The sequence below is a fragment of the Nerophis lumbriciformis genome, linkage group LG31, assembly GCF_033978685.3.
Source record: "Nerophis lumbriciformis linkage group LG31, RoL_Nlum_v2.1, whole genome shotgun sequence".
Classification (NCBI taxonomy): domain Eukaryota; kingdom Metazoa; phylum Chordata; class Actinopteri; order Syngnathiformes; family Syngnathidae; genus Nerophis; species Nerophis lumbriciformis.
The window spans coordinates 6,545,190-6,562,500 of NC_084578.2; the positions used below are offsets into that span (position 1 = coordinate 6,545,190).

General features: G+C 39.2%; 1 protein-coding gene across 3 annotated transcripts in view; it reads right to left on the reverse strand.

The window, feature by feature from the left end:
* Positions 1-6,041: 6,041 nt before the first annotated feature.
* The window catches only part of LOC133574236 (histamine N-methyltransferase-like), a 17,531-nt gene continuing 6,261 nt past the window's right edge, over positions 6,042-17,311 (reverse strand). For all 3 annotated transcript variants that reach the window (XM_061926334.1, XM_072912007.1, XM_072912008.1), the window contains exons 4-7: positions 14,468-14,575; positions 11,334-11,464; positions 8,645-8,738; positions 6,042-6,467 (exon numbers count right to left, since the gene is read on the reverse strand). In XM_061926334.1, the coding sequence (XP_061782318.1) occupies positions 6,115-6,467; positions 8,645-8,738; positions 11,334-11,464; positions 14,468-14,575 (686 nt within the window). In that variant the 3' untranslated portion in view covers positions 6,042-6,114. The remainder of the gene's footprint in view (positions 6,468-8,644; positions 8,739-11,333; positions 11,465-14,467; positions 14,576-17,311) is intronic.

Genomic DNA, 17,311 nt, shown 5'->3' on the forward strand with positions numbered 1-17,311 from the left:
TCACGGCACCCGAGGGTCTTCTGAGATGACGCTGGCTGCTGCCGGCTCATTAAAATTACCGACTGGAAGGCGAGAAACACTTTATTTCAACAGACTCTGGCGCCGTACCTGTCGTCAAAACTCCAAAGACCGACTGCACAGTTGCACAATAAAAGCTCTGCTTCATCCTGCCTGCGCTACCAAAATAAGAGTCTCAGAAAGCTGGCGTGCACAAGCTAGCAAGCTACGGAGTTTGCCGACAATGTATTTCTTGTAAAGTGTATACAAAGGAGTACGGAAGCTGGATAAATAAGATGCCAAAAACCAACCACTTTCATGTGGTATTGGACAGACAGGAGGACTTTTTTCTCCTCCATTCGAAAATGCGGACGTTTTTAGCACCACTGTCTGATTCCAATCAATGCAAGTCATCACAATCAGGTAATACACCAACTTATATTCTTGTCTTCATGAAAGAAAGGAATCTATATGTGTTAAACATGCCTGTATTATCTTTAAACACCTTTAACTTATTAACAATATTAACTATATGTGTTAAACATGCTTGTATTATCATTAAACACCTTTAACTTGTTAACAATATTAACTATATGTGTTAAACATGCTCGCATTATCTTTAAACACCTTTAACTTATTAACAATATTAACTATATGTGTTAAACATGCTTGTATTATCTTTAAACACCTTTAACTTATTAACAATATTAACTATATGTGTTAAACATGCTTGCATTATCTTTAAACACCTTTAACTTATTAACAATATTAACTATATGTGTTAAACATGCTTGTATTATCTTTAAACACCTTTAACTTATTAACAATATTAACTATATGTGTTAAACATGCTTGTATTATCATTAAACACCTTAACTTGCTAACAATATTAACTATATGTGTTAAACATGCTTGTATTATCTTTAAACACCTTTAACTTATTAACAATATTAACTATATGTGTTAAACATGCTTGTATTATCATTAAACACCTTTAACTTGTTAACAATATTAACTATATGTGTTAAACTTGCTTGTATTATCTTTAAACACCTTAACTTGTTAACAATATTAACTATATGTGTTAAACATGCTTGCATTATCTTTAAACACCTTTAACTTATTAACAATATTAACTATATGTGTTAAACATGCTTGTATTATCATTAAACACCTTTAACTTGTTAACAATATTAACTATATGTGTTAAACATGCTTGTATTATCTTTAAACACCTTTAACTTATTAATAATATTAACTATATGTATTAAACATGCTTGTATTATCATTAAACACCTTTAACTTGTTAACAATATTAACTATATGTATTAAACATACTTGTATTATCATTAAACACCTTTAACTTGTTAACAATATTAACTATATGTGTTAAACTTGCTTGTATTATCTTTAAACACCTTAACTTGTTAACAATATTAACTATATGTGTTAAACATGCTTGCATTATCTTTAAACACCTTTAACTTATTAACAATATTAACTATATGTGTTAAACATGCTTGTATTATCATTAAACACCTTTAACTTGTTAACAATATTAACTATATGTGTTAAACATGCTTGTATTATCTTTAAACACCTTTAACTTATTAATAATATTAACTATATGTATTAAACATGCTTGTATTATCATTAAACACCTTTAACTTGTTAACAATATTAACTATATGTATTAAACATGCCTGTATTATCTTTAAACACCTTTAACTTGTTAACAATATTAACTATATGTATTAAACATACTTGTATTATCATTAAACACCTTTAATTTATTAACAATATTAACTATATGTTAAACATGATTGCATTATCATTAAACACCTTTAATGTATTAACAATATTAACTATATGTGTTAAACATGCTTGTATTATCTTTAAACACCTTTAACTTATTAACAAAAACATATATTTCATAAATAAGTAAATATAAATGATATATATGAATGAGGTAGATCCCCACGACTTGATCAATTGAAAAGTAGCTCGCCTGCAGAAAAAGTGTGAGCACCCCTGTTATATACAATCATTCTAACAGGGTCCTAAACACTTGATACGTTTCCATCCATTGTCTTCAAGCATGCATTAAATTGGTCGTTCTGGAGCCACAAATCGTTGAACTTGGACTTACCCATCTTATATGCAAATCAGTCAGCTTTGTGTGGGCTTTCGTTTAGTTTTCTGCGCCGCTATGCTAAGCTGTAACAACACAAACACATTAATTCTGACCAGGCAGCACAGGTAGCCTACTTTAGTTCTATTTTGTAGTTACGTTATAGCGTCCTCAAAAATCTAAACATTTTAAAAGCTAGAAGTTTATGCATATTTAAAAAAAAAAAAGTAAGGTAAGTCTAATTAAGTAAATACATATTTAATACTTTTAATGAGATTTTAGGAGAATTTTAGACATTTTAATGACTTAAAATTCAAATTGATGGATTTAAGACTTTTTAAGACCCCGCGGATACCCTGTAACAGTAAACCTTATGATACATTAAAGGGGAACATTATCACCAGACCTATGTAAGCGTCAATATATACCTTGATGTTGCAGAAAAAAGACCATATATTTTTTTAACCGATTTCCGATTCTCCACTTAGGTCAATTATAGATTGTTTATTGTGTTTTTTTAGGGCCGATACCAATACTGATTATTAGTAGTCAAAGAGGCCCATAACCGGTATTTGGTGCAGATATTCAGTCGCAGTAAAAGTTATTTTAACATGAATTGATTAACGTGGACCCCGACTTAAACAAGTTGAAAAACGTATCCGGTGTTACCATTTAGTGGTCAATTGTATGGAATATGTACTGTACTGTGCAATCTACTAATAAATGTTTCAATCAATCAAAAAACATAAATAGTATGTCAGTAAACAGCTGGAGAAGGCTTTAAATTGTTTGTTTTTAATATATTTTTTAAATTTTTTATAGAAAGCATCAGACTTGTAGCAACATAATGTTTTACGTTGATGTTGTGGATGATTTAGCACCCAAAAAAATCGAGGGAATTCAAAATACATAAACTTCTCCGGGGAAAATTTGTAAATGTCACGACAGCTTGCTGCGAGGTTTGTTCTCCCGGGATGCAAACGAACTACTCCGGACAAGGCTTGCAGGTAGGAACATATTTAAAGGGGAACATTACCACCAGACCTATGTAAGCGTCAATATATACCTTGATGTTGCAGAAAAAAGACCATATATTTTTTTAACCGATTAAATGGGTGAATTTTGGCGAATTAAACGCCTTTCTAATATTCGCTCTCGGAGCGATGACGTCACAACGTGACGTCACATCGGGAAGCAATCCGCCATTTTCTCAAACACCGAGTCAAATCAGCTCTGTTATTTCTCCGTTTTTTCGACTGTTTTCCGTACCTTGGAGACATCATGCCTCGTGGGTGTGTTGTCGGAGGGTGTAACAACACGAACAGGGACGGATTCAAGTTGCACCAGTGGCCCAAAGATGCGAAAGTGGCAAGAAATTGGACGTTTGTTCCGCACACTTTACAGACGAAAGCTATGCTACGACAGAGATGGCAAGAATGTGTGGATATACTGCGACACTCAAAGCAGATGCATTTCCAACGATAAAGTCAAAGAAATCTGCCGCCAGACCCCCATTGAATCTGCCGGAGTGTGTGAGCAATTCAGGGACAAAGGACCTCGGTAGCACGGCAAGCAATGGCGGCAGTTTGTTCCCGCAGACGAGCGAGCTAAACCCCCTATCGACCCTAGCTTCCCTGGCCTGCTGACATCAACTCCAAAACTGGACAGATCAGCTTTCAGGAAAAGAGAGCGGATTAGGGTATGTCTACAGAATATATTAATTGATGAAAATTGGGCTGTCTGCACTCTCAAAGTGCATGTTGTTGCCAAATGTATTCCATATGCTGTAAACCTAGTTCATAGTTGTTAGTTTCCTTTAATGCCAAACAAACACATACCAATCGTTGGTTAGAAGGCGATCGCCGAATTCGTCCTCGCTTTCTCCCGTGTCGCTGGCTGTCGTGTCGTTTTCGTCGGTTTCGCTTGCATACGGTTCAAACCGATATGGCTCAATAGCTTCAGTTTCTTCTTCAATTTCATTTTCGCTACCTACCTCCACACTACAACCATCCGTTTCAATACATGCGTAATCTGTTGAATCGCTTAAGACGCTGAAATCCGAGTCTGAATCCGAGCTAATGTCGCTATACCTTGCTGTTCTTTCCGCCATGTTTTGTTTGTGTTGGCTTCACTATGTGACGTCACAGGAAAATGGACAGGTGTATATAACGATGGTTAAAATCAGGCACTTTGAAGCTGTTTTTAGGGATATTGCGTGATGGGTAAAATTTTGAAAAAAACTTCGAAAAATATAATAAGCCACTGGGAACTGATTTTTAATGGTTTTAACCATTCTGAAATTGTGATAATGTTCCCCTTTAAATAAGATAGTGAACATACTACTCAGGAAAATAGGGTATTTAGTATAATTACAGTAATTATAATGAAACGTGTTCAAAACCGGTCAGAAAAGCTCCTTCTGGTGGCATGGAAATGGCCTGAAAACCGCCTTTGAAAAATATTTTTTTATATATATATATAAAAAAAAATTGTGGACAGATTTAAAATCGAGATTCTAAATAATAATATTTATATATTTTATTTTTTATTTTTTTTGATATTTTTGTAAATTATGAATAGATTCAATGTGAATTGAATGACATTATAATGGTTAACATTTTAGCTTTATGACTAAAAGAAAAATCGGGGCGGTATAGCTCGGTTGGTAGAGCGGCCGTGCCAGCAACTTGAGGGTTCCAGGTTCGATCCCCGCTTCCGCCATCCCAGTCACTGCCATTGTGTCCTTGGGCAAGACACTTTGCCTACCTGCTCCCAGTGCCACTCACACTGGTTTAAATGTCCATCCATCCATCCATCTTCTTCCGCTTATCCGAGGTCGGGTCGCGGGGGCAGCAGCCTAAGCAGGGAAGCCCAAACTTCCCTCTCCCCAGCCACTTCGTCCAGCTCTTCCTGTGGGACCCCGAGGCGTTCCCAGGCCAGCCGGGAGACATAGTCTTCCCAACGTGTCCTGGGTCTTCCCCGCGGCCTCCTACCAGTCGGACGTGCCCTAAACACCTCCCTAGGGAGTCGTTCGGGTGGCATCCTGACCAGATGCCCGAACCACCTCATCTGGCTCCTCTCCATGTGGAGGAGCAGCGGCTTTACTTTGAGCTCCTCCCAGATGACAGAGCTTCTCACCCTATCTCTAAGGGAGAGCCCCGCCACCCGGCGGAGGAAACTCATTTCGGCCGCTTGTACCCGTGATCTTGTCCTTTCAGTCATAACCCAAAGCTCATGACCATAGGTGAGGATGGGAACGTAGATCAACCGGTAAATTGAGAACTTTGCCTTCCGGCTCAGCTCCTTCTTCACCACAACGGATCGATACAGCGTCCGCATTACTGAATACGCCGCACCGATCCGCCTGTCGATCTCACGATCCACTCTTCCCTCACTCGTGAACAAGACGCCGAGGTACTTGAACTCCTCCACTTGGGGCAAGATCTCCTCCCCAACCCGGAGATGGCACTCCACCCTTTTCCGGGCGAGAACCATGGACTCGGACTTGGAGGTGCTGATTCTCATCCCAGTCGCTTCACACTCAGCTGCGAACCGATCCAGTGAGAGCTGAAGATCCTGGCCAGATGAAGCCATCAGGACCACATCATCTGCAAAAAGCAGAGACCTAATCCTGGAGCCACCAAACCAGATCCCCTCAACGCCTTGACTGCGCCTAGAAATTCTGTCCATAAAAGTTATGAACAGAATCGGTGACAAAGGGCAGCCTTGGCGGAGTCCAACCCTCACTGGAAACGTGTCCGACTTACTACCGGCAATGCGGACCAAGCTCTGGCACTGATCATACAGGGAACGGACTGCCTAAATGTAACTTAGATATTGGGTTTCACTATGTAAAGCGCTTTGAGTCACTAGAGAAAAGCGCTATATAAATATAATTCACTTCACAAATCAGTTCTGCAAACGAGCAGATGGTGATGTTTAATTGACTGAGCTGATCACCGATAATCAGTCATGAATCCAGAGGTTCAAGCATGAACAAACACACAGCTTAAGTTACTGTTGAAAGACACCTTGCCCTCCTTCTCCGTGCTACACTCCCTCCTGAGAAGGTTTAGTATGTCCGTTATTATTTGCGGAGAGAACGACTGGTAGAAGTTCTCTCTGGCTGTCATGAAACTAAGCAGACGTTGTCCGGTCTTGCTGTCCGGGTCGAAGCACTCCGTCACGTCGAAGGTGTTGGGGATGAAATGCTCCTCGTATTTCAGACCCAGACTCTTCAGGGAGGCCAGGACGTCAGAAGATGAGCGATACACGGGGAACGTCTCGTTGCACAGCTCCTTGGAGAAGGTCCTCCACAGAGTGTCCCAGCCAGAGTTGGCTGTTTTGCATCAACACATGCATTCATTAGGAAATGGACTTCAAGACACTTCCTAATGAGATCTAAGACAGTAGTGTTAGATCTGTACTGTCTTTACAGAGATAATCCGGACCGTAGGGCGCACCGGATTATAAGGCGCACTGCTGATGGATGGTCTATTTTGGATCTTTTTTCATACAAAAGGCACACCGGATTATAAGGCGCATTAAAGGAGTTATATTTTTTTTTCTTCTTTCCAAATATACCGTATTTTCCGCACCATAAGGCGCCCTGGGTTATAAGCCGCGCCTTCAATGAACGGCATATTTCAAAACTTTGTCCACCTATAAGCCGCCCCGTGTTATAAGCCGCATCTAACTGCGCTAAAGGAATGTCAAAAAAACAGTCAAATAGGTCAGTCAAACTTTAATAATATATTAAAACCAGCGTGATGTGGGCGCGCATGGAATCGTATATCAACATGGACGAAGCTGCGTGAAAAAAGCCACCCGGCCTCTTCGCGTAAACTTAAACTTACCTTAACCACTCGCTCATCTTTTCTTCATCCATCCCTTCGAGTTAGCTTTTATGATGACGCCGGCTGGAAAGGTCTCTTTTGGCAAGGTCTTCCTTTTGAATATCACCATGGGTGGAAGTTTCTGGCCATTAGCATGGCAAGCTAGAACCACAGTGAAGGATGACTTCTCATTCCCTGTGGTGCGAATATTCACCGTAGGTGCTCCCGTTGTATCCACAGTGCGGTTCACAGGAATATCAGTTGCTGTGAAATAGTAATCCGTGTGCGGATGGAGAGATTGCGTCTTTTCATGAACCGGATCCCTGTCGTTTAGTAGGAGCCATTTTGTGGTCTTTACAGATGTAAACACACAAAGGAAATGTACGGTAATATCCGCGCTCTTTTTCTTCTTCTACGCGGGCGGGTGGTTGCTTACAGTAGAAGAAGAAGCGCTTCCTGTTCTATGGGGGCGGGTGCTTACCTTGGCGGTTGCTTGCGTAGAAGAAGAAGCGCTTCCTGTTCTACCGGGAAAAAAGATGGCGGCTGTTTACCGTAGTTACGAGACCGAAACTTTATGAAAATGAATCTTAATATTTATCCATATATAAAGCGCACCGGGTTATAAGGCGCACTGTCAGCTTTTGAGAAAATTTGTGGTTTTTAGGTGCGCCTTATAGTGCGGAAAATACGGTAAAAGACTTCCTTGTGGTCTACATAACATGTAATGGTAGTTCTTTGGTCAAATTTTACAGATCATCTTCAAGCCGCTTTCTGACAGTCGCCGTTTGGTGAGCGGTCTTATTTAAGTGGCTCACCTTCGGCAGCGTCTTCTCCCCGCCATCTTTGTTGTAGCGGTGTAGCGTGCAAGGACGAGAGTGGAAGAAGTGTCAAAAGATGGCGCTAACTGTTTTAATGACATTCAGACTTTACTTAAATCAATAACGGAGCTGCATCTCCTCATCCGGAAACAACAAAAACCGTCCGACCAGAACTCTCTAATAACGAAAGTTCCTTGGGTGAATAATGTTAACTCACTACACCGGTATGTTTTAGTGCTTTCATGGCGAGTTTACTGACAGATATAAGTAAGAACTTTACACTACTTTATATTAGAAATGGCAACAACTGAGGATGAATGTCCCATAACAAGAAGATAGAGAAAAAGAAGAAGCTTATCGACTACGGTGTCGGCACGGACTACAAAGACGGACGTGCGCAAATTTTCAGGACTTATGCAGATCCCAAGTACAGATCAGCAGGTACCACAAGGTAAGAAAAGTTGCTTTTGCAAAACATTGCGAAACAAAACGCCAAATAATATGTCTTACCTTACACACACCATAATGATACTCCTATGTTGAAGCACAGTACAATCCATCAAGCGGTGCGGCTTCACAGCTTACCAAAGTCCTACTATAATATAGATTTTTGAGCGCTGTGTGTAATGTTCTATATTTTCAATGGAACATTTTAAATGTTGCCGTTGTTTACTTGAGTCATATTGCAGTCTAAAGCTGCACTGTACGTAACAAAAAAAGTCCAAATTAAAGTTGTTTTATGCATGTGCCCCAGTATTTCTTTCTGAAATATTTCACTGGTATTAGGCTCACATTTATTTACAGTAATCCCACAGTTACAACTAAGTTGATGACTGAAAGTTATGTAAAAATGAACCGCTTACCGCTTTCTATAATGATCATGAGCCTGCCATTCTTGTTCAGAAGGCCGTGGTAGAATTGGATTGTTTTGGTCAGGTCATCCACATAGTACAGCATCTGTAAAGCAGAATTAGAGGGAATGTTACACTTGTAATGTGCATTAATTACACCTGTGCCTGCATATATATATATATATATATATATATATATATATATATATAGCCACGGATGAAGCGCTGGCTGTCCAAAGTCGGGACCCGGGTGGACCGCTCGTCTGTGCATCGGTTGGGGACATCTCTGCGCTGCTGACCTGTCTCTGCTCGGGATGGTCTCCTGCTGGCCCCACTATGGACTGGACTCTCACTATTATGTTGGATCCACTATGGACTGGACTCTCACTATTATGTTAGCTCTCACTATTATGTTAGATCCACTATGGACTGGACTCTCACTATTATGTTAGATCCACTATGGACTGGACTCTCACACTATTATATTATATCCACTATGGACTGGACTCTAACTATTATGTTAGATCCTCTATGGACTGGACTCTCACACTATTATATTATATCCACTATGGACTAGACTCTCACTATTATGTTAGATCCACTATGGACTGGACTCTCACTATTATGTTAGCTCTCACTATTATGTTAGATCCACTATGGACTGGACTCTCACTATTATGTTTGATCCACTATGGACTGGACTCTCACTATTATGTTAGATCCACTATGGACTGGACTCTCACTATTATGTTAGATCCACTATGGACTGGACTCTCACTATTATGTTAGCTCTCACTATTATGTTAGATCCACTATGGACTGAACTCTCACTATTATGTTAGATCCACTATGGACTGGACTCTCACTATTATGTTAGATCCACTATGGACTGGACTCTCACTATTATGTTAGATCCACTATGGACTGGACTCTCACACTATTATATTAGATCCACTATGGACTGGACTCTCACTATTATGTTAGATCCACTATGGAATGGACTCTCACTATTATGTTAGATCCACTATGGACTGGACTCTCACTATTATGTTAGATCCACTATGGACTGGACTCTCACTATTATGTTAGATCCACTATGGACTGGACTCTCACTATTATGTTAGATCCACTATGGACTGGACTCTCACACTATTATGTTAGATCCACTATGGACTGGACTCTCACTATTATGTTAGATCCACTATGGACTGGACTCTCACTATTATGTTAGACCCACTATGGACTGGACTCTCACACTATTATATTAGATCCACTATGGACTGGACTCTCACTATTTTGTTAGATCCACTATGGACTGGACTCTCACACTATTATGTTAGATCCACTATGGACTGGACACTCACACTATAATGTTAGATCCACTATGGACTGGACTCTCACAATATTATGTTAGATCCACTATGGACTGGACTCTCACTATTATGTTAGATCCACTATGGACTGGACTTTCACTATTATGTTAGATCCACTATGGACTGGACTCTCACTATTATGTTAGATCCACTATGGACTGGACTCTCACTATTATGTTAGATCCACTATGGACTGGACTCTCACACTATTATGTTAGATCCACTATGGACTGGACTCTCACTATTATGTTAGATCCACTATGGACTGGACTCTCACACTATTATGTTAGATCCACTATGGACTGGACTCTCACTATTATGTTAGATCCACTATGGACTGGACTCTCACACTATTATGTTAGATCCACTGTGGACTGGACTCTCACAATATTATGTTAGATCCACTATGGACTGGACTCTCACTATTATGTTAGATCCACTATGGACTGGACTTTCACTATTATGCTAGATCCACTATGGACTGGACTCTCACACTATTATGTTAGATCCACTATGGACTGGACTCTCACTATTATGTTAGATCCACTATGGACTGGACTCTCACTATTATGTTAGATCCACTATGGACTGGACTCTCACTATTATGTTAGATCCACTATGGACTGGACTCTCACTATTATGTTAGATCCACTATGGACTGGACTCTCACTATTATGTTAGATCCACTATGGACTGGACTTTCACTATTATGCTAGATCCACTATGGACTGGACTCTCACACTATTATGTTAGATCCACTATGGACTGGACTCTCACTATTATGTTAGATCCACTATGGACTGGACTCTCACTATTATGTTAGATCCACTATGGACTGGACTCTCACTATTATGTTAGATCCACTATGGACTGGACTCTCACTATTATGTTAGATCCACTATGGACTGGACTCTCACTATTATGTTAGATCCACTATGGACTGGACTTTCACTATTATGCTAGATCCACTATGGACTGGACTCTCACACTATTATGTTAGATCCACTATGGACTGGACTCTCACTATTATGTTAGATCCACTATGGACTGGACTCTCACTATTATGTTAGATCCACTATGGACTGGACTCTCACTATTATGTTAGATCCACTATGGACTGGACTCTCACAATATTACGCGAGATCCACTCGACGTCCATTGCACCGGTCGCCCGGTGTCATTAAAACAGTTAGCTCCATCTTTTGACACTTCTCCGAAAAAATATGGTACATAACATTTAAAATATATTTATGACTTATTTTTCCTGTTAATCAAAGAGATGTCAAACTTCCATCCCAAAGTTTTGCAGCTCACCAGATATTCTGTACCTGAATCATGTGTATGAAGTCAAATGTCTTCATGTCTCCGCTTCCAATGGCTTTCTGGATATACTCCTCACTGGGCATGGCGTTCCAGGTGAATGGAATCTTCTGCAGGTTTGCAGTCGTTTTTACCAGTGCTGGAAATCGTTTAGGGAGACGATAGCAAAAGGTCATTAAAATTCACTTAGGTCAATTAGAGATTGTTTGTGTTTTTTTGGGGCCGATACCAATACTGATTATTAGTAGTCACAGAGGCCCATATCCGGTATTTGGTGCCGATATTCAGTCGCAGTAAAAGTTATTTTAACATGAATTGATTATAGTGGACCCCGACTTAAACAAGTTGAAAAACTTATTCGGGTGTTACCATTTAGTGGTCAATTGTACGGAATATGTACTGTACTGTGCAATCTACTAATAAATGTTTCAATCAATCAAAAAACATAAATAGTATGTCAGTAAACAGCTGGAGAAGGCTTTAAATTGTTTGTTTTTAATATTTAATTGGTTTTTTTTATAGAAAGCATCGGACTTGTAGCGACATAAAGTTTTACGTTGATGTTGTGGATGATTTAGCACCCAAAAAAATCGGGGGAGTTCAAAATACATAAACTTCTCCTGGGAAAATTTGTAAATGTCACGACAGCTTTGTTCTCCCGGGATGCAAACGGACTATTCCAGACAAGGCTTGCAGGTAGGAACATATTTAAAGGAGAACATTATCACCAGACCTATGTAAGCGTCAATATATACCTTGATGTTGCAGAAAAAAGACCATATATTTTTTTAACCGATTTCCGAACTCTAAATGGGTGAATTTTGGCGAATTAAACGCCTTTCTATTATTCGCTCTCGGAGCGATGATGTCACAACGTGGCGTCACATCGGGAAGCAATCCGCCATTTTCTCAAACACCGAGTCAAATCAGCTGTTATTTTCCGTTTTTTCGACTGTTTTCCGTACCTTGGAGACATCATGCCTCGTCGGTGTGTTGTCGGAGGGTGTAACAACACGAACAGGGACGGATTCAAGTTGCACCAGTGGCCCAAAGATGCGAAAGTGGCAAGAAATTGGACGTTTGTTTACCGACGAAAGCTATGCTACGACAGAGATGGCAAGAATGTGTGGATATCCTGCGACACTCAAAGCAGATGCATTTCCAAGGATAAAGTCAAAGAAATCTGCCGCCAGACCCCCATTGAATCTGCCGGAGTGTGTGAGCAATTCAGGGACAAAAGACCTCGGTAGCACGGCAAGAAATGGCGGCAGTTTGTTCCCGCGGACGAGCGAGCTAAACCCCGTGGATGTCTTGGCTCACACCGTCCCTTATGCCACCGAAGATGATCAAGAGAAGAATATCGACCCTAGCTTCCCTGGCCTGCTGACATCAACTCCAAAACTGGACAGATCAGCTTTCAGGAAAAGAGCGCGGATGAGGGTATGTCTACAGAATATATTAATTGATGAAAATTGGGCTGTCTGCACTCTCAAAGTGCATGTTGTTGCCAAATGTATTTCATATGCTGTAAACCTAGTTCATAGTTGTTAGTTTCCTTTAATGCCAAACAAACACATACCAATCGTTGGTTAGAAGGCGATCGCCGAATTCGTCCTCGCTTTCTCCCGTGTCGCTGGCTGTCGTGTCGTTTTCGTCGCTTTCGCTTGCATACGGTTCAAACCGATATGGCTCAATAGCTTCAGTTTCTTCTTCAATTTCGTTTTCGCTACCTGCCTCCACACTACAACCATCCGTTTCAATACATGACGTTATTAACGTCATCATTCATAACAGATGTCCTGATTGGTCACAAGGAACATATCGACCAATCAACTACGGCGTAATATAAACTACGTCTCGAATCTTGATTTAGGGTCGGAAAAAAAACCGGAAAAACGGGAGACAATTTTTTTTTCTCCCGAGATTAAAAAAGACGGAATTCAGACATTAGACGGAAAAATCACATGCCTGGATTGAAGTAAAGTCTGAATGTCATTAAAACAGTTAGCTCCATCTTTTGACACTTCTTCCACTCCCGTCCTTGCACGCTACACCGCTACAACAAAGATGACGGGGGGGAGAAGACGCTGCCGAAGGTGAGCCACGTAAATAAGACCCGCCCACAAAACGGCGCATCCTGAAGCGACTGTCAGAAAGCGGCTTGAAGATGATGTGTAAAACATCATCTATGCAACATTTTGACCAAAGAACCACCATTACATGTTATGTAGACCACAAGGAAGTCTTATACATTTAGAAAAACATAATAATAATATGAATCCTTTATTGGGAAAGAGATCTTTGATCTCAATGGGATTTTTTTACCTGGTTAAATAAAAGCTAAATAAAAAAATTTTAAAAAAATGCGCCCTAAAATCCGGTGCGCCGAATATATGAAAAACGATCGAAAATAGACCATTCATCGGCAGTGCGCCTTATAATCCGGGGCGCCCTATGGTCCGGAAAATATGGTAATTGAAAAGTAAACACTTTGGCTTTCCCACTGCAGCGTCAATACATGTATTATTCTGCCCTTGCTACTCGTTTTTAGCATGTGCAGCTGGACAGATAGTTAACAGCACAAAGGAAAAAGAGGTTCCAGAGGTTTTGTTGAGGATTAATGTTCCTTCTTTTACAATATTTTCTATCCTCAGTTTTAGTTCATGACACTTCTCTCTTCATCCTGAAGCCACTGTCAGAAAGCGGCTTGAAGATGATGTGTAAAACATCATCTATGCAACATTTTGACCAAAGAACCACCATTACATGTTATGTAGACCACAAGATAGTGTTTTACATTTAGAAAATATAATATGACTTCTTTAATGCACCTTATAATCCGGTGCGCCCTATGGTCCGGAAAATACAGTATGTCAAAATGTCAAATATTGGTCAATATCTAAGGTAATGTTGACATTAAACTGCTTATTCTGGTATTTATTTGATCAGGTTGAATAACATGCCGATGTTTGGAGCACTTTGGAATGAACAGGTCGATGATTTCCAGTCCAAACTTTGCTTCCAGGGCGAAGGTCACATGTTGTGAGGGATGATTGTGAGTTTAACTTTATAAATATCATGCTGACCAACCACAAACGTTCCGAAAAAACAACAAAAAAAAAACGGCGCACGTTGTCGATACCTTTGAATTTGGCAACCAGTTCGGCGCTTCCTTCCACAACGTCGGCGGTGATGGGAAGAGTGGAGAAGGTGGACTGCATGAGGGTCAGCATGTGGACATCTACTTCACCTGGAAGAAATAATCATCCAACGCTGCACACTTTTTTTAAATTTTATTTTGCCTATCATTTTACAATCATTGTGAAAGACATGATGGCGAATGTAATTTTTTAAAATGCCTTTTAACTCGTAAATAAACATGAATAAAAGTCTGCTCACAGCGCAGCCAATGGGAGGTCTTACATAATGATAGTGAATGATAGAAAAAAAAAAAGTGTAGTTCCCCTTTAAGGGAACATATGAACTCTGAACAACCGTATTCACTTTGAACTTCCAGCGTTTAGAACAGGGGTGCTCATTACGTCGATCGCGAGCTACCGGTCGATCTCGGAGGGTGTGTCAGTCGATCACTAGCCAGGCATTAAAAAAATAATCCTAAAAATGAGCGATCATAAATCTTCACTATGACGTCACTTTCGTCACTTGATTGACATTCACGGCACCCGAGGGTCTTCTGAGATGACGCTGGCTGCTGCCAGCTCATTAAAATTACCGACTGGAAGGCGAGAAACACTTTATTTCAACAGACTCTGGCGCCGTACCTGTCGTCAAAACTCCAAAGACCGCGACTGCACAGTTGCACAGTTGCGCTAACAAAATAGGAGTCTCAGAAAGCTGGCGTGCACAAGCTAGCAAGCTACGGAGTTTGCCGACAATGTATTTCTTGTAAAGTGTATACAAAGGAGTACGGAAGCTGGACAAATAAGATGCCAAAAACCAACCACTTTCATGTGGTATTGGACAGAAAGGAGGACTTTTTTTCTCCTCCATTCGAAAATGCGGACCTGATCAGCACCACTGTCTGATTCCAATCAATGCAAGTCATCAGAATCAGGTAATACACCAACTTATATTCTTGTCTTCATGAAAGAAAGGAATCTATATGTGTTAAACATGCTTGTATTATCATTAAACACCTTTTACTTGTTAACAATATTAACTATATGTGTTAAACATGCTTGTATTATCTTTAAACACCTTAAACTTATTAACAATATTAACTATATGTGTTAAACACGCTTGTATTATCTTTAAACACCTTTAACTTGTTAACAATATTAACTATATGTGTTAAACATGCTTGTATTATCATTAAACACCTTTAATTTTTTTAACAATATTAACTATGTGTTAAACATGCTTGTATTATCATTAAACACCTTTAACTTGTTAACAATATTAACTATATGTATTAAACATTATTGTATTATCATTAAACACCTTTAATTTTTTAACAATATTAACTATGTGTTAAACATGCTTGTATTGTCATTAAACACCTTTTACTTGTTAACAATATTAACTATATGACTTAAAAATGCTTTCATTATCTTTAAACACCTTTTACTTGTTAACAATATTAACTATATGTATTAAACATGCTTGTATTATCATTAAACACCTTTAATTTTTTAACAATATTAACTATGAGTTAAACATGCTTTCATTATCTTTAAACACCTTTTACTTGTTAACAATATTAACTATATGTATTAAACATACTTGTATTATCATTAAACACCTTTAATTTATTAACAATATTAACTATATGTGTTAAACATGCTTGCATTATCATTAAACACCTTTAACTTGTTAACAAAAACATATATTTCATAAATAAGTAAATATAAATGATATATATGAATGAGGTAGATCCCCACGACTTGATCAATTGAAAAGCAGCTCGCCTGCAGAAAAAGTGTGAGCACCCCTGGTTTAGAACTATACTTTTAAAAATACATGAGTATGTTTTACAATTTGCAAAGTCTGATGAGCTGACTGTAGTGTGAGATGGACAGTGGAACCTCGATTTACAAACTTCTTGAACACGGGTCGTAAATGGAAAAGTTTGTATAGCGAAGCAGGTCTTTCCAGAAGAAACAATGTACAAATTATTGTTTGCAGCCTCTACAATAATCCATATTTTAATGAAAAAGATGCAACACGCACGCACACACACAGAAGTACCTTCGGTGCCCCCACAAACGATCAGAAATCACAAACATCCTTAACTGTAACAACCACATTTCTACAATAATAAAGGTTTTAAAAAGTAAAATCCACTTACACCTCTAAAGGCCTTCGTGGCTACATGCGTGGACAGCACCTTTTAGCTCTTATTTCCAAAATTGTGTACACTACTGAATTAGGGTCTTATGGACACTTATACTGCCATCTGGTGGTGTCAGAAGAGTATAACATACAATGGAATTTGGGGAAAAAAAGTGTAAAAATAAGAATTAGCATGTCACTAAACATGAAGTACACGTTTGTGTACTTATGGACTAAGTACATCATATCAAAAAATGATTTGTAGTTTTTATTCTAATTAGGGTCCAATAAGCCCAAATAACAAAGAGAAAAAAAAACATGTAAAATAACAGCTTAAGAAGTTAAGGAGCAGCTCACTTGAAGAGAGAAAGGAGCAGACGGAGGGAGAGACGAGAGGTGGTCTTTGCGTTCGCTGTGAGATAAGTCCGGTTTTTCCACAAAAGTCTGTTCTCATCACAATTAAAAACTTGCTGCCGTACGATGCCGGCTACCTCAATCCCTTCAATATGAGCAAGTACAAAATGACTGACTGAAGAGACACGCTTCACACACGGAAGGAATATTTGGCGCGATCTATAAGTCCGTAAACCGAAAAGTTTTCAAATGGAGGGGTGCGTAAATCGGGATGCCACTGTAACGTGCATTTCCATTTCACATTTAAACAGTGTTACATAAGTAAGTGTGGTGCAATGAT